This window comes from Zonotrichia leucophrys, unplaced genomic scaffold (assembly GCF_028769735.1).
Source record: "Zonotrichia leucophrys gambelii isolate GWCS_2022_RI unplaced genomic scaffold, RI_Zleu_2.0 Scaffold_355_52791, whole genome shotgun sequence".
In the NCBI taxonomy this organism is placed as follows: Eukaryota; Metazoa; Chordata; class Aves; order Passeriformes; family Passerellidae; genus Zonotrichia; species Zonotrichia leucophrys.
In genome coordinates this window covers 17,338-45,307 of record NW_026992560.1, presented here as the reverse complement: position 1 = coordinate 45,307, position 27,970 = coordinate 17,338, and the positions used below count along the sequence as shown (strand labels likewise).

The 27,970-nt window shown below is 36.9% G+C and overlaps 1 protein-coding gene across 1 annotated transcript; it reads right to left on the bottom strand.

The window, feature by feature from the left end:
- On the bottom strand, positions 1-27,223 carry LOC135441584 (unconventional myosin-VI-like). The gene is made up of 18 exons (XM_064701142.1): positions 27,202-27,223; positions 25,256-25,400; positions 19,347-19,504; positions 18,704-18,795; positions 18,172-18,244; positions 17,195-17,322; positions 16,051-16,146; positions 14,434-14,607; positions 10,692-10,730; positions 8,966-9,059; positions 7,472-7,602; positions 7,282-7,359; positions 6,236-6,365; positions 5,391-5,481; positions 4,011-4,161; positions 2,438-2,646; positions 1,990-2,068; positions 1-276 (listed from the first exon to the last, which is right to left on the bottom strand). The coding sequence occupies exons 1-18, from the start codon at positions 27,221-27,223 to the stop codon at positions 25-27; spliced, it is 2,142 nt and encodes a 713-aa protein (XP_064557212.1). The 3' UTR covers positions 1-24.
- Between the last annotated feature and the right edge of the window lie 747 nt (positions 27,224-27,970).

Below are 27,970 nucleotides of genomic sequence, written 5' to 3'. Positions count from 1 at the left end.
CCATTTAATGAACACAAAGTTCCATTAACCAAACAAGAGCATAGTCTTCTCCAAGGGAGCAGGATGGGGAGAAAAGAAAGCACAGAGAGGAAAATGTAACTCCTTGACTCCATACCTGCGCAAACCTAAATCCAGCTGTGCCTCATCACTGATGAGCTCTGCCTCGCTCTGGGCAATCCTCATTGCCAGCTCGTGGTCACGGCGCTCCTGTTCAAGCACGGCCTGGTGCTGCGTCTCCTCCTCTCGCTCTCTAGCCAGCTGAGCCTCAATCTCAGCCTGTTTGAGAACAGGACACCTTTAGCCTTACCCAATCAAAACCAAAATGCTACATGAGCAGTATTTGAAAAAAATGCTATGTTGTGTATTAGCTTTTGGAAACATGTACAGTTTACAGAAATGAAAAATTAACAGCATTAGTATTTAGTTAGACCCAAGAAAAATGAAACAGCTACAAACTGAATCTTGGTTTTCATATAGTTTATCAAATATTGTCCACCACTTATATTAACTTTTTAAATAAAGTGCCAAGTAATTTTTTTAATATATGAATTATTTTGTTCATTATTATAAAAACTAATGTTCAGAAGTTTTCAGAATCATTAAAACTCAAATGAAACTGAGGCTATGGCTGCTTCTCCATAGCACTAACACAATACTTCCTTGATATTCTGCTCTTGGCATCACAGGACTTTGTAACAGGCACTACTTTGGATACAGGTCTGTATGTCATTTTGAAAAGGGATTAAGACAGACACTGGAATTCTCTGTGGAACTGATCTAACATGAATTTAAGCAAATGGTAAAACTTCCAACTTAGTGCAGTGCAGGAGCAATTCAAATATACTGCCTCTGCAGAGTCAAACAACAGCAGCAGTTAACCATCATTATTTCACAAAAAGCCTTGCACACACAGTAAATAAAACAGGACCATCCAATTCATACCTTCAAAAGGCACATACACCAAGTTTTAGCAGTGCCCCAAAATTAACAAGGAAACAAAGCTGCTTCCCACCCATCATTGTGAAGTTGCACCACTAAAACACTGAAAACTGTACCATTACACCAGTGACTTTACCTTATGAATCTTGTTTTAGATTAGCTGATAAAACCAACCAGCAGGAGGAAAGATAATGAGAAAGGAACTCTATGTGGGAGAATGAAACACCTTACAGGATTATATATCCACTTGGATCCAAACACAGCATTTTAAAGTAAAAGTGTAAATTACATTCTGCATTGCAGATATCCACAGCTCAGAACCCAAGAAACATTGATAAAGACAATCACTATAGATGTTCTTTTTTCATAAGACTGCTATCCCAGGTCACCCAAGCAATTTCCAATAAAAAAGGAAAAGAGGGATACAGGATCCAAACACACCTCCGAAGGAGAGCTCATTATGAAATCAGTAAGAATTGCCATAAATCAAGGGGAAAGGTGGAGGAGTGGGGTTTGAGCTGCGTGTATTTAGTGCAGCCAAAGGAGCTACCAAGGACAGTCCTGCCTCCTCTCATTATTACTGGCACTCTCAAAGTGTTTGCAGTTAAGCAAGTAAACAACACAATCAAAGTCAAGATGTGACTTTAGTAAAAGAATGCCAAACTTGCCTGACATGAACCACCCACCAAATCTTCAAAGGCTAAACCAGGATTCCCCAACGCTGCATATTTTTAAAATAACTTTTAAAATCCTTTAAAAACAGATGCACCTCCACTCAGAATATGTGAAGTTGCATAGGAACTAGAAATAGGTGATCTGTCTTGGCATACGCTAAACATGACATTTGCCCTATATTTACTAATAAAGCAACATTGGGGAATGACTCTGAGAAATGCATTTATAGAAAGAAGCCATTGGACTTGGTGGAGAACATAAGCTACAAAAAGCATTTATAAATAAGTAAATGAATACAAGAAAATAAACACACAACCCCAAAACCATCACAGTAACAAGAAATCCCCCAAAGCCACACACAGCTAAAGCATTAACCTGAATACGTTTTTCTTCTTCTTCTCTCTTTTTTCTCTCTTCCTCTCCCTGTTTTCTCTTTGCCTCAATCTCAGATTTCCTATTACATAAGAGGAGAAGAAAATGAAAATGTGTTATTATGACACAAATGAACAAGAAATAGTAAGAAATACAAAGTCTCTTTCATAAAACTGATTGGTACTCCACAAATCAGTACAGTTCTGATGACAAGATACTACATGTAAATTATGAAATTTTTCAAGTTCATCTGTATTTCCAGCTGCATCATATAATTTCTTCCATATGCTCTTCTGTCACTTGCCTTACAAAGGAAATGTTTCAACACTGCACAGAAATACAATCCAAATTATTCTCTAAGTGAAAGTGTATCAAAACCAACTTCATTTAAAAGCCTTTCCTGTTTTCTTCTCATTCTATAACCAGCAACTTATTCAAATTCAAGACTCACAGGCGTCTTTCCTCTTCTTCCTTCCTTCGTTTTTGGTCTTCCTCTTCACGTCTCTTCCTTTCCTTTTCCATTTCCTCCTGGATGCGTCGTAGCCTCTCTGCTTCGTCCTCTTGCTGCTTCTTCTTTTGCAGTGCACTCAGAAGCTGCTCTGAGCTTTTAACTAAAGCATCATATTCTTTCTGTATCTGTTCTCTAGTCATTATAGTGGTCTGCAAAAATAATAAGAGGGTAATTGTTTTTTATTTGTACTTCACTTCTGAAAGAACATACTTAAAAATATTAAGTGATATGAGATCACTGAGCACTATATTTAAATCATATATACACCTCAGAGCTGGGAAGCTTGAGTCCACTCTTCCCTTTTTTTCTACAATCCTGAGGACCCATTCCTCTCCCCTCTCCTATAAAACCATCCAAATTCATCTCCATATCATCAGTGAAATTAACTTAACTTCCTTTCAAAACATACCTTCACATTTTAAATCTTGCAGTTTTAAGCAACAGAAATTAATTCTTAGCATGCTAGGATGGAAATTAAAGCCTTCCCAGTGTATTTTGCATTGTGCTCTTATCTTCTTTAGTGGTTATTTACAGCTCCGCTTTTATGTCATACATGAAATAGCTTTTCTTAATATTTCTGCTAGCACTCAGAAAAAATACTGCACTGTGTTGTGACTAACTTTTTCTAAAAAGTTATTAGTAACAAATTACAGGTTGAAAATGCTTCAAAAATAGCCTTTGCTAGACACGTTTTCAAACCTTATTGACAGGTACAATTTAATTTCATTTTACAATTCACATCTTACTAATAAAACTGCAATATGGGGATTTGCTGACCTTTTCTGATAGTGTATCATGATGATAATCACATGTTATAATTTTCATTAGAAAAGAGAACCCTAAGCTGATAGGTTAACTCTACCATCTTTTCAACAGCGATTTTAAATAGAGAAGTCTTAATATGGCACACTAAGAAAGCTATAATATTGCATGAAATATGAATTCAAGAAACCAAACTTTTTCTAACATTAATAAATGCCAGTGTGCCTTCATTTTGTCTTTGTGATTCTGTGGTAAGAAAGAGAGGACTACAGACCTGAAGCATAATCAACAAGCTGAATTCTCTTTACCACCAAGTTTGAAAAACCTCATAACTGGAAATGTCTCTAGTCTGTGATAAATGCCTTGTTTCAGCCCTTATTAAGTTAAAATATTGGCAATGGTAATTGGCATTCTGATAATGGTAATAATGGTAATTGGTATTCCAATAGTGAAAGCAACAAACAACTTATTGACAGCACTTGTCTCGTAATACCAACATGCATTTTTTCTTTAAAACCTTCAGTGCCAATTTTGACACACAGATACCAAAGTCATACGCACCTATTTTCAGGATTCACTTCAGTTATATTTACAAATAGTTTTAAACAGGAATTACCCAGTGACTGAAAATTAAGACCACAATTTTAAAGTATATTTTCTGTTAAAAAAAATGCATTGGCCTTCTCCTTTAGATGAAGCTTTTAAAAGATTCCAGTACAAAGATACTTTTTCTCTCATTATTATCACATACCTTAATTTTGGTCATTGATGCATCAATAGAAGCCTCCAACTCCTTGACCTGCTTGCTTGTCTCTGCTTTTCCCTCCTTCAGAGCACTTACTACTTCATTAAATTTATCAAGTCTCTTCTTCAGTGTACGTACTTTTATCAGGCCATCAATGCTGTGAAGGTAAGACAGCTTATTTGCTTATTTGAAATAATTTTGGATGGTGATACTTTTAAAACTCCACAAATCACTCATGTAAAAAAGGTAGATGGGGAGAGAAGTTATGCCTTCTGACAAAACTCTCCCTCTTCTTTGAAATTTGAACATTATCACATCAAGTAACTAAGCAATGGAGCCTTTTCCAAGCAGTAACTAAAATTACTTAGCAAACAGTGGCTCAAAATGGAAAAATGCATTTTTATTTTGAGAATTAATTTGGGCTGGCTTTTTGTTTTTCTCACAATAATAAATGGATACTAATGATTATTAGTATCCACTAGAGGATTTTAACTGGAAAGGATAAAGGCTGAGTAGCGCTACTTATTCAAAGAGCAGTAACAGAATTAATCAGATAAAACTCTACTACACAGTATTACATCCCAGAATGAACACCGTCATTACACCCCAAAGGATTGAGAAAGCAAGGCTGGGGAGGAGTTCAGGAAAACTCAAGAGTTTTTTTAAGAACCACTATTGAAGGCCCCACACAGAAGTTACAAATCTGCAGACAACCTTCCTAAACAGATATCACTATACTGGGATTTGCAAATCAACACACAAAAGTAGAAACAAAATCAAATCATTAAAGATGAGCACCAATTAGCTAAAAAAAAAATGTCAGAAATGCCAAGATTCAAAATGAAACATAATTCTCAAAGGATGTAAAAGAATTTATGAGAGGCCCACAACTAGAACAGAGCTATGTCTCTGTCAAAGAACATTAAGGTGTCAGCAGAGCTTAATTACTGAAGTAGTTTTTCCATCAGTATTCCCTGCAATCAGATAATGGAATTAATTTCATGAGGAGATAAGACAGTTATTATTTCTAAGATAAAAATGAAAGGGAGCCTATAAAGGAAGGAAGGTGTGAACTTGTAAAGGACAACAATTAACGACCTTAAATTAAATTAGACAGACTTAATAAAAAATTTTTAAAAACAAGGTTGTCACTGAAGGATTTTATGAACAAAGAGATAAAGAAACATCTTTAGGAAAGGTTCAGATTTAGTCTATGCATCCTTGGAAAAGAGTGAAGGAACACAGAACCTCTCAGTCTCCTTCAATTGTACTCAGCATCACTCTATGATTTCAGATAGATTTAGTTAATAAAGTAAACCTCCTCTTACAGTCCCAAGAAAATATTATTTAAAACATACTTCCTTCAACCAAGGAATATCTTCTTACCGTGGTTTGTGCTTTCTCTTGCAAAGCCACATACGAATAGTCTTTTGTATTTTAATGCAGGCACTGGCTCGATATTTTATCTTATTTTTCACTGTAAACACACATAAGACAGAATCTTAATGTTTTATACAGTTTAACACAACTACTATCTTCCTTATACATTTGATGTCACAAAACTGTATGCAGACTATGTGTGCTTGAGAGCTTTTTGTATATTGGAACCACAACATTTAAGAAACAGAATAGCAGAATTCACAATCTTGTGCCAGGCACAGAGGCTCCCACCCAAACCCAACAGGAACAATGAAATGTGTGCACACTCATACACCCCTCCAGATTCACAGATACCAGTAACTTTTGTTAAAAGTTAGAGCACACCCAAGATTTTAGTGTTACAATCTATGATGTCTGAAATCTCCTAAGAATTCAGAAATTCTATTTGCTTCACTATAAACAGCAACAAATAATAATCAGTCACAGACTGTGCTGGCCCAAATGCACAGCCATGTGTGCACTGGCATAAGGCCTTTATGCTCTTCTTCCCCATTCTAATGCAGTTTTCACCCTCCATGTTATCAGAGACTGCTGACATTCTGCATCAGACCCTTCCCAATCTCCCAGGTACCTTTTCTGAAGCACACCACAAGTGCCAATCTCTATTGCACACCACCTTATTACTACTCAGCAGAGTAACTTCAAGAAAAATCCCACCAACCTTGAAATCAGTTACTCAGAGTTCAGTATGTATCTGCTATACATGTCCTTGGCCACATTTCAAGGTGTTATTAATTGCTTTGCTGTATTTTTAACCAACATTTTGAGTTAATAAAACATAAGCCACATACATTTAATCACCGAGAGAGAACACCATTGAACTTTTTTCCAACGACTGCAGATAAGCCAGCGGTTCACTCGTTTAACCAGCTCTGCCAAGTGATCCGGATCAGACTTCATTATCTGATCAAACTCTGCAAACTAAATGGCAATTAAAACAAGTTTTACATATTAGCAGGACAGAGAGTGTTAGATACTATTGTTTGAGATCAGGCTGAATTAAAATTTTTTATATAAACTGTATGTCATTATATCAGCTTTCAATTAAAGTCAGCAGATAATTTTCTTACACTTTGTTGTTTAATGATAACAGAAATTACAAGCGCAGATTTTTTATATGTTTGCTGTATGGACGTCCAACCCTTGGCATTTTGAATAATATAACCGTTTACTAAACACCAAAAATACTTATTGTCAAAATTTTTAAAAATCAATTGCTTTTATACATCCTGGAGATGAACTCTGGCCTTCCACAACTTCAAAACACATCTAATTATGTATCTGTGGAAAAAAATAAAAGCTGAAAGCACTTCTCAATTTTTAACCTTTGTATAAGTTTCCCATTGAAGGCAACGTTTTCTGAAAATCCTGCACTTCTGCTTTTCAGTAAATATAAGACAGGAAGAACATTTTTCTGGGATTACAATAATTTTCCTTTGTCATCGCAATAGCTCTCAACTTCATCTCCTTACTCTGAATAGAAGCAGCAATGTTCAGAATCACAGAAGGAGATTTCAGTTATAAACAGATTTTACTAGAAAATATTTCTTCTTGGCTCTGACTTCATCTTTTTAAAAGTCAACATAATTCTTGGAATACAAACATTGCATTAGAAATACTGCAGCATCAGCAACAAGACTATAAACCCAATTGTATCCATACAAATTTTGTGGTTTATTCAAAGAAAATGAACAAAATTATTTATACAAATCCTGGGCAACCTTATTTAGGTTGGCCACACTTTTACCAATGTGTTAAACAATGTTACTTTCAAATGTCCTTTTCAAATGGAAATTATTTTAAGATTCATAATCATGAACTCCAAGAAAAAGATTACCTTGCCAGGTCTAAAAAACACCTTGGTTAGTCCAAATTTGTAATCATTTTCATTCAGTCCCAGGGCTTTAAATAGGGCCTGAAACACAGAAACCAGAAAGGATTAAATTCTGCCTCCTTCAAAGAAACATGAAAACCAACATCACAATATATTTTCTCATGTGGATGATACAGAAGAATTATTTTCTTACTTTGCAAAAAAGCCTAGGGTCCAGTCGAGCCAATTTTTCAGGCAAGTATTTCTTGTACATATTATACAGTTCATGAAATGACGCTCGTGACGGGAAACCACCTTGCATCAAATCCAGAACTGACACCATCCCTAAATTCACAGACACATACACAAAACCTGGCATCAGTAACATGCAAATTAAGCTGTGAATTTTATGATAAACAGTAAGTAGGTTTATGACATAAGACTCAAAGACATTGTTCAGAGACTAAACCACAAAGTGCAGCTGGGATTTGATCAAGCCTGTAGCATTTTTTGATTATGTGATCAGTCACAAAAAGTTAATACTGAACACATGAGAAAAGCCCATAAGGTTTTCTCCCTATTTGAGAAGTAAGTAACACTCAATCATCCATATGATTTTTCTTCTAATATTTCTTCCAAAATCTTTTTTCTTTTTCAGCAGATTTGACAATTTCATTTTCAAAGGGAAGACAAAAAGACCCAAATCTACACCCCAAACCACCAAACAATGCCCAACCAGGCATTTATTTCAATCATGTGAATGGTATTTGTGAGACCTGGTGCAGATACAACCTCAAATACATGTGCAGGGCAGTGCTAGAACATTTAGTGTACTCGAAGTACAAAGTATCAGCTGCTAGGATGTAACATCAATGTCCCCAATAATGTTACAACATTTTGGCTGCAACTAGGGTATCAGTAAATCCCAGACACTGTCAGTAAGATTCAAATTACTTCAGCAGCACAGGCTATACCAGCTTTTACCCCTATTTTACATATTCTTATCCACGGAGGCTGCAGGTAAGATTTTAAGTTAGACCTTAACTTGTGGTTGCTGTCATAAAACTTAATCTTCTGCATACTTGCTTTCAACAGAAATTTAATTTGTTTATACTGTCTTTGTTTTTCAAAAAGTTCAGTGGGGCACGAGCAAATAAAGCTATACACTTGGAAAGCATCTAGCATTTCAAGAATAACAAAGATGCAGCATTTCATCCATGTTAGGTGTTCAGCTCCAAATCAAACTAATAGTGATATGAAGAAACTTTTGAGAAAGTAAGCTTTTGAGAAAGTAGTATAATTAAACTCAATCACAGTATCAAAAAAATCAAAGAACACTGGTGTGCATCAATCACTAGATATCTCAGCTAACAGTGACTGCCTCTAAAATCTACAGGAGTTTCTAACACTTCAACTGCCACAGAAATTTTAAATTCTATTGTTCCAGACTGAACTGGTGCCCTATTAATACTGTGGGCAACTCTTCTTTGCAAGAAGAGTCCTAATGCCAATTCAGATGAATTATTTCTAAAATGAATGCTAAGTCACTAAAAATCTAAATAGCTGTTTATAAGGCATAAATAACCTATCTTCTAGAAAACAGATCAAGCAAGGAAATACTGCTTTCATCCCACATATTTAAAGCTTACGGTAATTTTTAACCACCAAAGTAAAAATCAGAAGGAAAAATATCAGAGGCATACATTACCTGAACACTGAAGCTGAGAGAGGATCTGTCCTCCTTCAAAGTGGTGACTTGTCATCTTTAGATTAGGTTTGATACAGCGAATAAAGCTCGACCCCTAAGACCAAAGCAAGAAGTTAGCAAAATACAGATTTTTAAAACTCCTAAAATAATGGTTAAATAATTAGGACTTATGGGGGGGGGGAAGATAAAAATAATAGTATTCTAAAAGAGAAATGCTGACATTATCATAGAATCATGGAATGTTAATGGGTTGAAGTGAGCCTTAAAGGTAATCAAGTCCCAACCCCACCCTTTTCTCTCATATACCAGTTTTGCACTGAAATCTTGGTCTTTATGTAACTGATCTCAATGCTAAAACCATTAATTGGATCCTCAATTCTGTTGAATTTTCACTCAACTGTTCTCTTAACATGTATATAATCTATGATTTATGACTCTAGATCCTACTACCCTCAATATCTTCCACAGTCACAACACTAAAATGCCCCAGAGTTCACATGAGCAAACCAGACTCCTGACATCAGAATCATGCCAGATGAACCTGACCCTTAACTTCTACTTTTTACAACTTCCTTTGGCTCACAGCTGCAGTCTCCCTTCCCTGATGTTCCAGTCTGCTCCTCTGCTATGACCATGTGTGCTACAGTGCTACACCACTGCTCTCTCTGATGAGTTGACATTTAGCAAGGATAACATTTTGCCGAGCACCACCCAATTATTCAGATTTTCCTTTAACAGGTGACTGCTAATGACAACTTTGCATATTCTAAAACAAAATTGGGACTGAGAAAACATAGTATTAAGCCTGATTTGTGGCATATTCTCTCTTTTTCCATCTCTCAGTTGAGAATGAGACAGCACCTGCCAAGGGAACTCTACATTAACAATATCTCCCCAATCACAGATTAGCTAAACTCAAGAGTACAGCAAGCCTGGCCACACACTTTTTTCCCTGGACTGTATTTCAGTTCCAGAATGTTCTGGGTGAAATAGATCACCTTCAGACCAGTCTCATGACTGCAGTAAAATTGTATATGCTGGCTATACTCCAAGCACCCCACTCCTTTGTTTCCCTTAATTTTCCACACTTATTCTTTTTTTGACAGAGCATAACCTAATATCTATAATTGGTTAGAACTTGTGGTCAAGAGAAACAGCACTGTGTTCCTACAATTCCACGTTCTAAAGTAAAATGGCATGTTGTACATGGAGAATTTCACAAGCTATCTAATCATATCAGCCAAATTAACAAATATTCATTAGGGGACTCAGTTTCCTTGACCACTTGTGCATTTACAGCCTATCAAAAAAAGTAAAATGAAAAAATATTTTTAATGACTTTATGGAACATTAAAACAATAATTAATAATAAAGCATTTCTTAAATTACTTACTTCTAATAAACACTTCTAAATTTTCTATAAATTAGTCATCAATGATAACCAATGCACAGAAAGAAGTAAAAGAGACAAAACAGGAGATTGCAGCACAGACAGATTTCATACTGCTTATTCAGTTTTTTTAACTTTCATTCTACAACTTTTTTGAAGGTGGTTGGTTTTCCTTTTTCCAGTAAATATATAACCATTACATGCACAAGAAGATGTTCCAGTAGCTGCAAACTCCAAAGCAATTACTAATCACATTTATTGTAAGCCCTAATATTGAGATTATCTACTTTGTTTTACATCAGAAAACTGTGAACCTTCATCTGTATATATACTTACAGTGCTGTGAAGCTTCTCAAGAAGCAAATTTAACTGAGTCTGTAAAAGAAAACAGGTATTTCAAGAGCCTTACCATGGCATGAACAGAAATGTACACACCAAATAGAGGTACAGCATTACTGCATGCATGCTCATTGTTAGTGAGACAGAACTGATAAACCAAACATTCACCAATTTTAATAGACAAAATCATGCAAGTGTGCATGAATGGCCCTGAGGAAATTGCTTGTATTTAATTGCACAACAATACTGCATGGACTAGTCACTTATTACAACATAGTTATCACAAAAAGCATGCACGTCCTTTTGGGAAAATAAAAAATAATGACAGTGTAATAAAATTATATAAAAAATTAGACCAATCAGCAATCATTTTTAAAAAACACACTGAAATTTTGTGAAATCCCAAATTTAATCTATAACAAGCATTATTTGTGTGTTACACAATTAACACAAAGTATATTCCCAGGCTTTCCTTCTGGGTTTTTTTTTAATGTTATGTCAACATTTACCTGTAATGATCTATTTCTATTTCCAAACTTCCAACTTTTTAATTCTCTATTGATGACAAAAATTACACTTGCTGAGGTTACATTCAAATATACTGTGATGAGAAAAGCCTGTAATACTACTATTATTTGCAGTCAGGTTTTCAGGATAATCAGAGACTTAAACCTACCAGAGAAAACAATTTAGAGTTGGTATTGAAAGTAGTTGGTAGGGACTTTAAATACTCCAAAACCACATCAGAAAAATAGCAATATTTTTACTTTAGAGGTGTGTCTGGGTTTTGGTTTTTTGGGTTTTTTTTTTAATATAAATTACTGCTGGGCCAGCCTTTCTAGTTTTTTAGCAAACTTTAAGTATATAGACTGCAGCAATACAAAATTCAGTATGTCCTAACATATTCTTTTTCAGCACTGGAAGCAAAATTCAAAGATCTGACTTCTGACTGATTTTTTTAGCCAGATCTTTCAATTACCTTGAATCCAAGAAACAAGATCTGTATGGGTAGTGTGCATCACCTACAGCTGCCAGTTGTCCCTCTGGTAGATAAAATTGGTTTGGGATTTTTTTAACTTAACATGGATGTGGTTAGAAAGAGTGCCACAAGAAGCATGACAAACACTAATAACCTCCTGCTCAGTTCTCACTTATACATACTGTTTATATTTCAACTTGATCATAATAATTATGTTTTCTTAAGTCAGAAACACTTAAGTTTGCAAGAGACAGACTAATTTCCATCAACAGAATACATTTCTGCTTGAGGAAAAATACCCCTTCCTTATACTCTGTGATTTGACAAGAAATAAGCCAGAGACATTCTCAGGTGAACTTCTTCAACAAAATCTGTATATGAGCAAAACATATTGCTAAAACTACTGCTCTTTGAATTGTCACAATTTAATACATCATTAGCATAAGGTAAAATCATCTCAGATAATCTTGAAGAGATCCAGTGATAAATGAATCATTATTTTCTCAACTGATTAATGAAAATTAATTTTAATTAGTTATAAGGAAGGGATGTGTGAAGGATTTCATAAAGAGAAGTCCCTGCAACATCATCAATAATTGATATAATTAGAAGAAGTTCTAATTTCAGTAGTTCAGAAGACTGACTTACAAATTAATGCACAAAGAATTCTTATTCTTAAAGAGATGAAATATGTAGTAAGAGAAAAGACCTTATTTTGATGTCATCTGAAGTGAAATATTCAAGGCTATTAGTGTTCATCAGCATCACATGCTGTGTCTGGGAAGGTAACACTACATGAATTACTGAAGTAACACATACATTCAAAATGCCATGGAACTTGAAAACATTGAAAGAATTATAGATTGATGGGCCAGATCCAAGAAGAACATGAGTTGTGCTCTAGGTGGAGAGGGGAGTACCAAAGTAACAGAAGGAAATCCAAAAAAGTTCCCCACAAAATTTCTGCTTCACTTCAAAAATGCCTCCCTTTTAATTCACCTCTCCTTGGGCAGTGGTATAATGCACAAGACTGCACCACGGAAGGTGGGGTGCCAAATCCGAGAGAAACTGAAAATCTAGATGGAAGGAAGAGGAAACTATCTCAAAAGATCCCACAGTTGATTTCACTTTTAAAATACAGTTGTAAAAAATTGTGGATCCTAGCTTGATTTAAAGCAGACTCATGGCTGCAGGGTTTGCTCAGGACATGGCTTATCTGTATGCAACTTTTCAGACTACCTGATGATCATGTATTTTATATTAAACCAATTGCTGCACTTTAATTCAACAACTACTATAGAATAGGAAGGAGTTAAAAAGACTCATCAGAGCAAAACTCAAGAGAGCAGCCTGCCCAATTCCCAATTAAATGCCAAAACCACTACCTTACAAGTCAGGCCCTGTATTCTGCTCTTCGTGGCACCATAAACACTTTATTTCTGGCTACCTAACAAAACAACTCCAGAAAGGTGTAATGAGAATACCCTTTGTCAGACTGACCAATATCTTGGTGTTCACTACAGGAAATAAAATAGCCATAGAACACAATACAGTACAGACCTGAAGCAGAATACTATCGCTATAAAAAGCAAGTGTGCTGCTAGCATATCCTTCCTGGTTTTTAGCCCCTGCTGAAGAAAACAATTTTTTAGAAAACAGCTCCAAATGCTAGCCACAAAATGTGATTATGCAAGAAGGAATTGATCTTGCAGTCCTGATCCAGTACTTAACCTTGCTATGGAGCAGAAATGCAGAAACACTCTTCTGTACTGGCAATGTCTCACTCCATGTGCAGGTGTTTTGGACTATCTAAGATACCTGCATTCCCCAGGGACTGTGTCAGGAGTCTAGCTAGGAACATGAGGGAGGTTTTTGGTGGCCCTAGGTAAGATAGCATACCAAAACTGTTTCAGCACTTGACTTGAAGGCATATAAATCCTTCATTGGATCTGGCCCAGATGTGTTGAAAAGAGCTCTTGCTGAAATTGCTGCAGCTCTACCAACTGTAAATCCACGAGACTGAAAAATTTACCTGCAGCCCACGATGTGCCTGCTTTTCATCTCTTAATTCCCCTATTGTTCTCTTTCTAGCCATCCTGAGCTGGAATAGTCCAGCTAAAATAAAACTGCTGAATGAGAAAAGGATGCAGAAAACATTTGGAGAAGACAAGGTTTGAAGGTCAGCTTTGCAACATCAGAAGAAAGGAGAAAATGAGGAGAAGCATCAGATTCAGGTATTGGGAAGGGAAACATTCAGCACAATGAATATCTTCCTCTGTAAGCCATGACTAAGTATATATATATTTCAGAAAAGGAAAAACTATGGTTAAATTAGGTACTGAATTTTGAGAGTTTGGCCAACTGTAGGGAATCAATACATCTTCTAGAAGGTATAATTACAATAGGATGGAAGAACACATTTTGTCACATCTAGAAAATTTTAAAGTCCACCGAATCCAAATTTACATCTCAAAACCTGTTGAATAAAGACTTCTATGTGACTTTGAAAGATTCTGACCTAAAAATCCCTGTATAACCTCTGTAAGGACTATTATGGAAGATACTTTTGACAGAAACGCATAGCATGTAGCTTAAAATGCCAGTTTCTTATAATTCAACAGAAGGAAACCATCTCTTTAACCAAATTTTCTTCTGAATCTCAAATTACTGCTAGTTCTCCCAACCTTAGGTTCTATTTAATTCAAGTAACATAAAACTGGCATATATTACAAGATAGGACTCTTTACTCTATGATTTTACCTTGAATTTGTTACCCACACTGATGAAACTGAGTTTTCCAGCTTTTTGTTTGGGATCCTTGTTGTTGTTAGTGTTGGCTTCAAACAACTGTCGAACAAATTTGTCCTTGGATTCACATATAAGAGATTGAAGAGACATGTGCAAAGCATCATTGTTTTTTTCCACAAATTGCATCTGAAAATACAACCCAAGAGATAAAAACACATTTGTTTTACTGTCCAAGTTACTGCAGTCTAATTAGAAAACTAAAGGAAATATAGTTACATATTTAAAAATTAGCAAGAACACATGGGGTAAATATTAATATATTATTTCAAACAACTTTTAGCTGGATACACAAAAGTCTAATGCCAGAGAGAAAAGACATTCTTAAGTTTGAAGGATGTTGTTGGATTATGAAACCCGAAGAAAGGTTGGTGCCTTTAACAAGATCAGTTGTTTTTTTGTGGACTTCCACTTCCAGCACTCAGCACATCATCATCTCTTGGGAGTTCTGCGAAGCTTAATTCTTCACTGCCTGTAATATCACTTAAGATCTATTGTGAAATAGGAATTAATGTGCATGCTTAAACTACACAGTTTGGAAAATGAAATGAAAAACAGGTTATTTTAGAAGTACTATGACTATTATGAACACTTGATTTATTAAAACATATTGTCACTTCCTACAAACTTTATATATCTGGTTTATTTAAATTGGATCACTAACTTTGAGAAGAACAATATATTACAGAGAAAGTCAAGAGGTCAATATATTAGTATCCAATTTCCCATTTACAAAATCCTCAACAGCTTTTGGTGCAACTTAATACAGACTTTGATATTAATGAACAGAAGATGCCAGGACTGCTTTGAAGAAAATACCAGATGTCCCACAAAAGGGTGGGATTCTTCTTTGATAAGAATCAAAGGATTAACACAGGCCTCCAAAGTTTCCTTGGGCCATGAAGACACAAGAGAGGAATATGTATGCAGCCAAGTAAGTAATGCAAGTAGCATCCTTCATACATGGTGAAGTTATACAGACCAACAAAGCCTTATGGACCTTCATTTTAACTTAAACTTTCATTTTTGAAAATTGATGGTCTAGATACCGGCTTCAGGTCTTACAAATGTTTTTGTACAATAAGTAATAGCCAAAACAGCACAAGAGTCTGGAATGTATTTTGAGGGTAGCAATTTCAGGTATTTTGTATTTTTACATGAATGAGTCCATTGCCAGTAGAAATGGAAAACACAAAGTACGATGGGGACTGTGTACAAGGATAATCATGTGTCCAAATACTCTTCACTAACAATACTTTTATATCACAGTTTATTCTTCTCCCCAGGATGTAAACACCTTTTGATGCAAAATTTGCAGTAGGCTGTGAATCAATATATTTAATACTGACACCATTACCTGTAGATTTGAAACAAACTTTTACACAAAACACATGTCATTAAAATGGGCTGTAGCCTGAAAAGTTAAAAGAAATTTGTCAATTCGCAAAGACATATCAATGTTTGAACTTCTCTTTTGATCACAAGAAATTTTGTCATTGAAGCTATATGCACTGAAAACATATAAATGTTCTACAAAACACAATAAACATAGTGTTCCACAGATAAAATTACCGTCTCGTAGCACACTGCTCCTGCAAAGTGTCGGATAATGAAGCCTTCATCATCTCGGATATTTCTGTGAACGGCCAATTTAGACTTTCTTGGAATCTGGAATTAAGGAGTTGAATTACAAAGAAATATTGCAATGGAGACTAAGAAAAAGTTTATTCTTAGAACACCATCGTGATCTGCCAGGAGCACTAGATGCTAAAATCATATTTCCTGTAAATACAATTGTGCTGATCATTACCATTCCTGTCCAAACCATGATGTTCTAAAAACCCAATTTCAAACTCTTCACACACTTAAATACATTGCATTCAAAATACATGTCACCAGGATTGCTAATACCAGCCAGTTGATTTTGGTTGTGCCTTTAATCAACACTTTCTTTATCATAAATTTGACAGCTGATGAAAAACCTTGTTATGTGAATAGGATTAGACTGAAGCTCAAGATATGGCTTTAGATGGTATATGTTAACAGGCAAGCACTAGCTGATCATACACACACCATCAGAATGTTTCACTTCACACCAATTCAGGCAAGCAGGATTAAGTGGAAACTTAGCACAAGGTAAATGGATGACAATTTTTGTAAATGGATTTTAAATGATGGCTTCCTTTACTCATATTTTTAGGCATTTTTTTAAATTTCAACACAATTCATGGACATAAATTTCAACAATTTGCCTTAATCTTCCAGACAGTGCTGTATGTTAAAAAATAAGCAACAAAAAAATTTTCCTAGTATGATTCCTATATTCATCTCTGAAGTGCTAGCTAGACACTAGACATGAGTCAAACGTTCTCCAAAGCAAGAAATTTTTTAAAAGAACAACAAAATAGCTCATCTGATAGGAAACAATCTAAATTAAAATGTGTTTTTACTTCCTTTCATGTTTTACATGTTAAACTTCAAATGCAAGTCAAGAATATGGCTTTAGTTTCAGCAGGATATTAGAATTGCTTGAAGTCTTCAGTGAACTTTTCATCAAATCTAATCACCAACCTTGTCCTTAACAAAGAGGTACAGACTGTGCAGACTGGGCGGTATGAGATTTCTTATGAAAGATTTTCATTACAGTGAAGTGTTACTATCAACTGTTCCAAGAACTGTTTCATTAAAACAAGACAGACTACAAAAATAAACCTACCGAGAGCCTGAAATGGTCCTTGTGTTTTTGATGCACAACTGAAGTAAAATGCTGGTCACTTGGTTGGGGAAGACGATTTTCTTCATCCAAAATATCCAGTACACCTACTAATTTTGCTTCAATCAAATCTGTTAATAAAAAAACCCCATATATTTATGGAAATTGAATATATCAACTTGTATCACTGAAAATTACACACCGAAATGCTGCTGATCTGATTCTCTACAAAAGTACCTATGGAAAGCCATTAAACAAAATACAAGAAGTCACAGCAAATCAATTCTGTAGATCTTAATAGGTATGTATAGGATATCCATCAAATCTAGAAGTTCTACGCTTGTGGAACAAGGGAGAAAAAGATCAGGAACTAATTGTTTGATTTTAACTCTTAATCTCAAGCTGAAATTAGTCATCCAAAAAGTGCCTAAGTCTTCTTACAGTACGATCCTAGGTCTAGCTTCAATTGCTGGGGGAGATTTTTAAGCTTTTCATACACATTTTACCACATGTCAAAACTAAAAGGTTAATATTTCCATTTGACAACATGACTCAGTGAGAAGTAGAATTTGTTTTAGGAAAGGCAGACCAGCATTTAGCAGACAGTGGTGGTTTCACAGCTTTTAACAACTGAATTGCCCTGACCTCTCACACAGATATTCCGAAGCCCTTGAAAGCTGACACAGAAATTCATGCTCTTGAAACTATTAGACACAAACTTACAGTTTTGCAATTTTTTTTCATTCTCTATGAAACTGCTCTTTTAAGAGGAATTTTTACTACAAACCTTTTCCTGTGGAAAGGATGAAACTGCTATTCTTGTACTGCAGAAATGCCTATGAACTCTTAAGATTGTGAATTGAATGAGGATATATATAAAACCATATAATTACTAGTGCTATGCATATTTCACCTCCTCTGCTTGAAGGTTTTTTCCCCATGACAGCAACAAAAAGCTTGACAACTCAAGAAGTCCATACCTATACAGTCCTGATTATCTACATAACGAACTTCATTAACCCCCAGGCCTTCTTTCTGGTAAAGTTCTTGTTCCTAAAGTAATTGAACAGAGAAAACACCATTCTTAATTTTTTTTCTAAAAAAAAAATCAAGAAAAAAAATATTTTTTCTAATAAATATGAAACAATTTTTAAAAATATAGCAGGAATCAACACACATTTAAGAATTTCCTTACACAGCTTAATGTATTCCAACTTTAATGCCTTAATGATAAGCCTGTTCAATTCAATATTTTCATTAGGTATTGGGGATTATCCAATCTCTGGATACCTCATCGCTGGTTTTCAAAAATCCACATTCTTTTCTGACACAACCGGATGTCACATAATATGGAAACAGTATGTCAACTGATTTTTTTTTTATTCAAACATAAGGTGTAATCTTATGAAAAGTAGTTCTATTTAAAGTATCCCTTCAGCAAAAAAAAAAAAAATCCTCAAATATAATAGTTAAAAAACCAAATCCTCAAATATAACATTAAATATATCATACCTCTTTCAGAATTCTTTCATTTAAAAATTGCTGCAGTTTTTCATTACAGTAGTTTATACAGAATTGTTCAAAACTGTTGTGCTCAAAGTACTCTGAAAGACAGAAGTTAAACTTTTATGATAAAACAGTGTTCCAAGAGTTTAAATTAAATAGTAAATAAGAGAAGCTTCACAGTGCTAATATTTAAAGATGTGTTCAGATCTACAGTCATTTCTTTCAGCAAAATGAAATCTTTTACAGATTTCCACGTTGTACACAAGCCATCTAAAACTACTGCAGCAGATAATATTTCTGAGATAAATGACAGACAGTTGGCAGCAAACCAAAGCAAGATGCTACCAGACAGTGAAATTGTACCAATACACCCTCATGCATCTATGATACAGCAGGCTAGCAGTAGATACCAAAACTCTAAAAACCTGAAAACCAAAGGCTGTTCCCCTGGACAACCTTGGCAGGACTAGAGCACATCACAAAACATGCCCTGTTTTGAATTTTAGTGAGTCAAAGAAGCAAAAAGCAAAAGCTTTACAAGAACCATCAACACCAAAAAGAAAAACCCTCCCACTCTTCATTACAGAATTTGTTATTGAATCTTTGGTGGAAAAAAGTGACATCTAGAAATTATTTTAGGTGTACTTACCAAAACCAGCTATATCTAGAACTCCAATGAAGAAAGAAGAAGTTTCAAATGGAAAGCACTGGTTTACCCTTTTCACTACATGATCAAACAGATGACTGTACACGGTTTTAGCCAAGGCATCGCAAGCATTGTTTGCTTGTTCCACTTTCAAGGGTACCCTAAAAAAACAAGATACAAACCTTATCTTTCAGAATTCCTTACTGTGAAATGCTGAGATAAGACTCTAAACCTAAAAACAGCCTGTCCAATACCATAAATTAGGACCTAAAAAACCTTCCCCGATCTCTAGGCCAAGGCAGGAAACAACCTTGCCAAGTTAGGCTATCTTAGCTGTAAAAAACAATAATGTTTTGCTACCATCAGTAGAAGTGAGACTAAGATGCTTTCATAATTGTTTATTAAATAATTAGAAACTCTACTGACAGTTTCCAGAGAAAGATATTTAAACTATATACAACACCATCTACAAAAATATTTCTATTTACTTATGATTTGTTATGTTAGAATAAAGCCTAAAGTTCAGTTTTTGCTCTGACATCTTTTCTGCTCCTCACCCCATCACACTAGCAAGGAGGCTGAGGGTGAACAAGAAGCTGAGAGGGGGACACAGCTGGGACAGCTGACCCCAACTAACCAAAGGGACATCCCCTATCATATGGCATCAGCATCATGTTCAGCAATAAAAGCTGAAGGAAGAAGGGGAAAAGGGGAATGATTCTATGAATTTAAAATTTTGTCTTCCTAAGTAACCACAACATGTGATGAAGCCTGCTGTCCTGGGGAGCTGAACACTGACCTTCCAGCAGAAAGTAGAGAATGAATTCCTGGTTTTGCATTTCTGGCATGTGTAGCTTTTGCTTTACCTTTTAAACTGCCTTTATCAATAACCAACATGTTTTCTCATTTTTACCCTTCCCCTTTTCCTTCCACTGGCAGGGAGTGAGTGGCTACAAGGGGCTGAGTTGCCAGCTGGAGTTAAACCACAACAACAGCTTATCCATATTGCACAATTTCCTTCACTTCCCAGAATTCATAAGCACTAAACTAACTAACTAATAATTACTATTTTTTTATTTCTTCAAAGATAATACTCCTTATGGAGATCACATTCTACTGTGACTGGTAAGGCATGGAACCAGAGTCTCCATTCCCAAAGGACACTTGCAGCTACATTACATTTGATAGTAATTAGCTTTAACACACAATCTTGTCTTCCACTAAGTATCTATCTCATCTTAAGGTAATGAGTACTGACAGAAATCTCAGCTTATAAATAGAAGGAAGGTACCTTTGCATTCTGTTCTGATACGTTTAAGAGATCAGAATACTAATTCCTGTCAGCTGCAGACCTATTACATAATACAATATATTAAAATCATTTATGTTTTTCACTTACTTTTTTAAACAACATGACAAATAGTTGTACTGCTAAAGCATGTATTTACAAAATGGTCCTAGTGTTCAAAATAGCAAATTCTGCCACTGTTAATTAAGTGCAATTCTAAAGACTGCACAAACCCTTGCTGCTAAATTTCATAGTATGCAGCAAACATGCATGGAAAGAAAATGTAACCCTGCAAAGCATTTTGCACAACTGAAAGTTCAGAACCACTAAACAACGCTGAAAATGGCTGAAACAGTAGATACACAAGAGCCCCACCACAGAACTGATGTTCAGAACAAGCAGCTTTCTTTTCATGAACTTGCTTTCCCTCAGCTCCTCCTTTCTTTGGTCTGCACAAAGACAAATGAATCTCTTTCTTTCTCTTGTTTCTTGCCTGAACAGGAAAAGATAAATTCTCCTTCCTCCATTTTACCTTCTTTCCCTCTCCTGAATTTATCAGCTACTTGAATGCAATGGAGAAAAAAATTGCCAAATTCTAAGTACTTTGGTAAGGCTGCAAGAAAAACCCTTGTTGGTCTTCATGCCAATTTCTTCAGGAAGGTTTCCAATGATCTAGAGTTTGAGCCCTAGGGGAAAGCATGGATGGGGTAGATTTAGTCTGTGGACAAAATCTCTCCATGCAAACTCCATGCAGTTCCCAAATATATTCCAGAACAAATTAATTAAAAACATGTCTAATTTGCCCATGGTTGACAACAACTGAGGCAGACAGCAGGTGAAGTGATATCCATCAATTACTGTCATCCAATATGGTTACTGGTTCATAAATAAAGTAGCCTGGATTAAGTAACCCCACCTAGTTAAATACTCCACATAATTAAAGAATATAAGCAGCATATTTGTAATTTGAAAAAAGCCAAAGTTCAAAAAAGTTTTGAAAAAGTTTTTACAATGGACACTTCAGTAGCATCACTAAAAATAATGCATTTTGGTAGAAAATGTACTGCAAAAGAAGCTGGAGGAACTGGAATGACGCAAGTGAATTTTTTTCACCTTGTAAAATAATTTAGTTTGTGATGATGGAGTCCTGTGTGAAAGACTTCTTGGAAAAGAAGAAACTGAGCAAGAGAAAAGCACAGTAGCACATTTACAGTCTAAGAGAAGCACCAGATTTTTGAATCCTAACACATTATTTCTATCTGTAAATACACTTCACATGGATGGCAAAAACATCATCCAGCAAGGTAATTATTTTGGGGTTTTGGGAGACAAAGACAGATAGACGTAGTGCAGCTGTCAAGTCCCCCAGGCAATTCACTGCACATGATTATTTAATAAAATTCAGAGAGATTGCATTTAGCATCACCCTCCTACTGCTCCTTGTTGGCTCCACTGTGCCCAGCAGAACAAAGCCTTTGTTATACTCTGAGCACAGTGATTTCAGCTGAGCTATTTATTCACTGTGACCTAATAGGACTCACATGATCTACTTGCACACAAAAGGTCCCTAAGAAAGAGAGAGAAATGAGCAGCTCTTTGGTTGCTGGAACAAAAAAAACAATGTACTTGTCAAAACTCTAATACTGATAGCAGTCAAGTAGTTTCTAAACCACACTACCATAGAAAAATTGTGTCTATGTAACAAATGTCTAAAATAGTCCAATCCACTTTTACGTGCAGTAAGCCATGTGAGATGATGATATTGGTGTATTTATTAGAGTATGTCTGATTTTAGATGCACAAGTTTATAAAATGCTAGCAAAAGAGGCTTAATGCAATAATCATTGAGAGGTGTAAGAAGTCTGCTGAACTCATTTTTGACATCCTCAAAATAAAACACAGGAAAAGTAAGATCTGCTGGCATAAAAACATAGCTCCTTGTGTCTGCAGACTTCTGAAACTGCACAGTGCAAATAACACTACAGGCGTATCAGGATAAATTCACTGATCAGAAAGTCTTTACAGTTTTAATCCAAAGTAAACTCAAAGCCGTAACAAAAATTAAGAAACATTCCTTGACAGTGTCACTTGAGGAGTGAACACATGGTCTGCCTCATAAAGGTGGTAGCTTGGAATGTCCCACCAAACATTCTCAAAAGGAAAACATACAGACAAGCCTTATGTCTGTGTTACATGTACAACAGCCAAAATTAAGCTTCTAGCCTTCTCAGAGGCTGAACCAGCAGTTCCCTGAAAGCATTTCCAGTGGGGTGCCATCTGAATCTGACATGGATACAATTCATTCAAAGCCCTTCTGCTTCTAATTAACACTTTCACTTAAAAGGAATGTGAAACTAAGGGTATTCTCAAAAAATGGGCTCTAATAATACTGAAGTAACAAAGCAGAAAATCTTGTAACAAGATTAGCATACAAGATTATTTTCCAAAAAATTCATAATGTAAAAATCCACAAGACATATTTCAGTAAAGGAAAGTGGGTGGTAGTAAGCTGAGAAGAATTTAAAAATGCAAATGGAAGACGGAGAATAACCAGGTAAGCAGTAAGTCAACAGAGAAAGATCAGCAATGATTGTGCATCCCAACTTGAATTAAGTAAAAAATGTTATTGACTTTCATAACCTGTAATGTTCATATTGTCATGAATTACTGTGAGTGCCATCTGTACTGTAAAATAAGAAATTTTCTACTCTAATGTACTGATAAAGCTTCTCCTGGATGAATATATCAAAGATTTTGCTGTCAATTTAGACATGGCTTGGAAAAGAGCAAATAGTAAAAGCTGGGTCAATATTTTCCACTGGAGACACTTTTTCCTGCAAGACTGACATCTTCCTATACATTAAGCTTGTAATGAAGGGGGAAAAATTACTTGTAACACTCCATATCATCTGGATATGACAACGACAAGCAAGATGACAACGACTCAAAGTCCCCAATTTCTAGTAACTTCTGGAGGAGAGAGGGGAGGAATTTACATTGGGCAGGGAGAGAAGAATTTACTCTCCAGAAATGGACTTTTGAATACACAATTAAGAGGTTTAGATCTTGAGCTTTTAACTGAATGTAGAGTAACACATCACCCTCTCCCACTTCCCCCAACATTATTTACCATTTGGCACTGAATTAGAATTTTTTCCATAATAATAATTTCTGTAATACATTTCCAAAGAAATTGCAAATACAAAATATGCAAGGAACTCAAATAAACCCCATTAGTACAGAAAATGATGAGTTTCATATATTAAACATTTGGTGTAATGTGAATAAAGTATTTCCAATTCACTAAAACAATCACACTGTTTCCATAGATTAATAAAAAGCACACCTATATTCTTCCAAGGAGTGAATGTTTATTAGCTTCCGAATTAAAAGATTGATACATTCAGCTGAACGCTGAGAATTACTTTAATGTACACAAAACTGCTTAGTCCAAGCTCAGTCTTTTATGTGAACTCCAGAAAATACTCAACACAGAAAACTAAATATTAAAACACACAATTCAGTTGCAGGCATCCCTGACAGCTTGCATGCTAGGATCAATCTCAGCAAGAGAAAATTTGTGGTAGAAGCTAGAGGTTTTTCATAAACAAAAGGTAACTGCATTGTCATTTTCATAAAACTCCGTTTTGCAAGAGTTATAAATTTCATGGTTTTGAAATGTTATCACCAGTACCATATTTATACAGGCTCTTTGCCCCTAATTCTTTTCTATGTACATACAGAAAGGAACCATTATCTTGCTTCTGTGCCTAGGAGGCTACCTGGAGAATAGCTTCAGAAAAAAAAAAAAAAAAAAAAAAAAAAAAAAACAAAAAAAAAACCCACACTTTCTATCTGTGTTTTTGTGAAACATTATTTACAGTCAAGATTAAATGTGTGTTTACCAAAACCAGCAAAAAAGCAGCAATTTCTGGATTACCATTTGCAGGGGTGTTTTTAAAGTTAAAACTTGATTTCAGAAGAATTACGTATGACAAACACAAGGACAGTGATCACTCAGGCATTAAGAAGGGGGGGCCATCCTGCCCTCTAATTAAAGCATCCCAGCCCTAATTATTACAGGGCAGCACTCACGGGAGCACTGCGCAGCCCTCAGGAGAAAGATTCAAGCGCCTTCTGAAAGACTTCAGGCACCACATTGACATTCCTTAATAGAGTGTATCTGAGAAATGATTTAGCATATCAAATTTGCTGTGCAGGCTGTGGATTTAACTGGCTGACTGCTATACTTTCTTTGGCCACACAGCGTACTCACTAACACGAGAGATTTTATACAGCACAGGAGTTACTTATTCAAAGTGCTGTAAGCCTGCTAGCCTTCAGCTAGTGTAAGTGTACAACTGTGATTTCTTTACGACCAAGGGGGTGCACCCGTGCTCGGTGAGCCATTAAAAGAAGCGCTTTAGGGGCGCTTGGTGCGAGCGCACCTCAGTTCCGCCCGGCAGCAGGTGAAGCGGAGCTGGGGCCGATTGTGCCGGTGGGTGACCAGGGGCGGCGCGGAGCCGGCCCCCGGCAGGGCAGCAGCGCAGGCGGCCCCTCACGGGCGGCCCCTCACGGGCGGGCCCCTCCCCGCCCCGCCCCTCCCGCCGGCGCCGCCACTCACTTGATGACCGTGCCCTTGGCGCCCCCTGCCGTGGTGAGCATGACGCGCGAGGTGAGGCTCCCGCGCAGGTCGTCCTCGTCCAGGCCCAGCAGGGCCGCGCAGCGCTCCAGCGCCGCCTGGCTCCGCGCGCGCGGCGTGCAGCCCCCTGCGGACACACAGCGTCAGCGGCCGCTGCCCCTGCACAGCGCCTCAGAGCAGTGCGGGGCCCAGAGGCAGCTCACAGAGCCCAGGGAACCGCCGCAAAACAAACACAAAAATAACATCTCGCCCAAAAACTACACGTGAAATTCGGTATTTCTAGAACACTTTCCAGGCTGCTTGTAGGGAAGAACTACCCCAAAATGGAGAAGTGCTAACCCCTACAAACTAACTCTAGTGACTTAAAACTTTTGAACTTAGATATTCCTGTAATCCTCCAGGCTCCCTTGCAATGCAGCAGAAGCGGCTGCTAGGGCAGGCTCCTGGCACTTGGATTTTTCAGATAAGGCTCTGTACATGTGCCAGGTAAACAACGGGAGGTGCAGTCCTGCTGCTCTGCACCTGCCTTGGCGCCAGGGCACGGCCAGCAGAGATCTCCAACTGGCACACCACCCACTTTAATAAAATCTAGCACTTATTTACATGCGTTTGCTGTTGCTTGCAGTAGAGCAGCAACAGAACTCTAGAGGGTCTCACCAGTCTCGCTCTGGTAAGAGACTGCCTGCAGCAGTTCAAATGCACATCCTGTGTCTAGACACACATGGTGAGGGAAAAACAAAACAGGTATTTGGAATTTAGAAGTTCAATACATTCATTTACATTTCAGAAATGCCTTTACATTTTAGAAGATCTATAATTTATTCCTGAAAAAATGGGTCTGAATTTCAGTTTTTAGAGGTCATAGGTTCTCTGGTGACATTCTGTTCTCTAAACCCTGACTTTCCTCACCATCTGTGGTTCCCACTCTTCTCATTCATTTCTTCCTCAAACTCACATTTGCACCTCTTTCACTGTTTAACCTGGTTCAATGCCTACATCACAGCTCAAAAGGCCCAAACAGGGAAGCTCTCTGGGAAGCTTACTGCTTTGAGCTACATGAGGCCACTACCCATCTCTACACCTGCATCTTCCCAGATTCATTCTCATTAATCCTGTTCATTTTTGTCATCTTCATGAAGATGGCAACAGCATGAACTGACACTGGGGAGGTTGTCATTTGATCTATAGAGTAGAGAGAGGAAAACAAAAACCAAAACCAACCCACCTCTCTGCCAACCCTAAGCTACCCAATTTAAATTCAGCACTGGCCCTGATTTGACACATGAGACTGGAGCCCACCCAAGATCTCTTCTGAACAGAATGTTTTGTACAGTACTGTGCTGATTCTGTACTTGGGGTCAGGAGCTAGTGAACCTGTAAGGTTAGCACTCATTTAATTCATCATTCAGAACACTTTAAAATGTTTTTTGTTCTTTTCTTCCAAACAACTGCACCTACAGCTATACATATTTGAAGCAGGACCAGGAGAAACAAATTTCACTCTGTCTTGCAACTCATTTGTAGTACATCCAGACCCAGAGGAATCAGCCCTTCAGGAATATATGGACAGCAGTTCTCAATTTAGAGAGGCTGATTTCAGTAGTAAGGTAATAAGGACAATTCCCAAATCATTAAATCTCCTTCATCAACCTTCATGCACATTCTGCAATTAAGTCCCAAGCACACTTGTACTGCTTCACCTTGTGAGCAACGTCTTGAAATGAGGAAGTTATATTTACCTATGTTTTTGCTGTAACTTTTTTTTTCATTTCTCAAAATACTAACTGAAACAGATAAAACCTCTTGTTCGTTACACAGAAAACCTTAAAAATAGAAGATGTGATTAAGTGTTTGTCTAGCTTGCTACACAAAAAAAACCTCAAAAATAGAGGATGTGGTTAAGTGCCTGTTTGATTTATTTAACTTACATAATTCTTTTTTTGCCTGCATAATTGCGTGGTAATCATAAGATCTTAAGTAAGTTTTATAAGAGAAAGGGCGAAGCTCTTCTACCAAATATGGAATCAGGTCAAAGGACACAACCGAGGAAGACTACCAAGACCTTCATCATCGACCACCAGGAGGTGAGAGAAGACCCCCTAGCAACAATCAACGCAAGCGCAGAGTACTTCAAAATGACACAGCAGTCCGGAAGCACTAAGAACTTAAAAAGGGGGACGTTGGGGATGAGGGTGCGGCAGTTGGTGGAGCGGAGACTCCCTGCCGTCCAGCGCTGAAACTTTTGCTTATGCTGTATGCCTTGAATTAATAAATTCAAATTGGAAATTTCACTCCTCTTGAGTCTATTTATAACAAATTGGGGCCGTGACTCGGATGGGGGAGTGAATTGGAAAAGTTGTTCCAGAGAGGGGGGCGCCCCACCTAACCTAGTTAGGTGGCCCTCTGGACGACCTCCACCTCCCCCACCGACGAACCTAAACTATACTCATAAGCAAAAGGGAGACACCGGTGAACCCCTTAATCTTCTGTGCACAGGGTCTGGATGAAGACGCAGGACGCGTAAGTATAAACAGGTTGGGATCCCGGAGTCGAGGGCACTCCGGAAGAATGGGATCCGTCCGGTTGGGGTTGGGATCCCGGAGTGCGGCGATGTGATGTGTGAATGAGAGGAGGACTGGTAGCCAGATCTTCCAAGCGATTGCGGACCCTCCAGTAGTGCGGTTCCCGCAGACCCGC

Bases quoted from the DNA above. Each gene is read 5' to 3' on its own strand.
- LOC135441584 (XM_064701142.1), bottom strand. From the start codon at position 27,223: ATGCAGGCAAAAAAAGAATTAT. The intron at 7,360-7,471 runs GTAAGAAAATAA...TCTGTGTTTCAG, and splicing joins ACCCTAGGCTTTTTTGCAAA to GCCCTATTTAAAGCCCTGGG. The intron at 2,647-4,010 runs GTATGTGATAAT...TTATTTTTGCAG, and splicing joins CATCAATGACCAAAATTAAG to ACCACTATAATGACTAGAGA.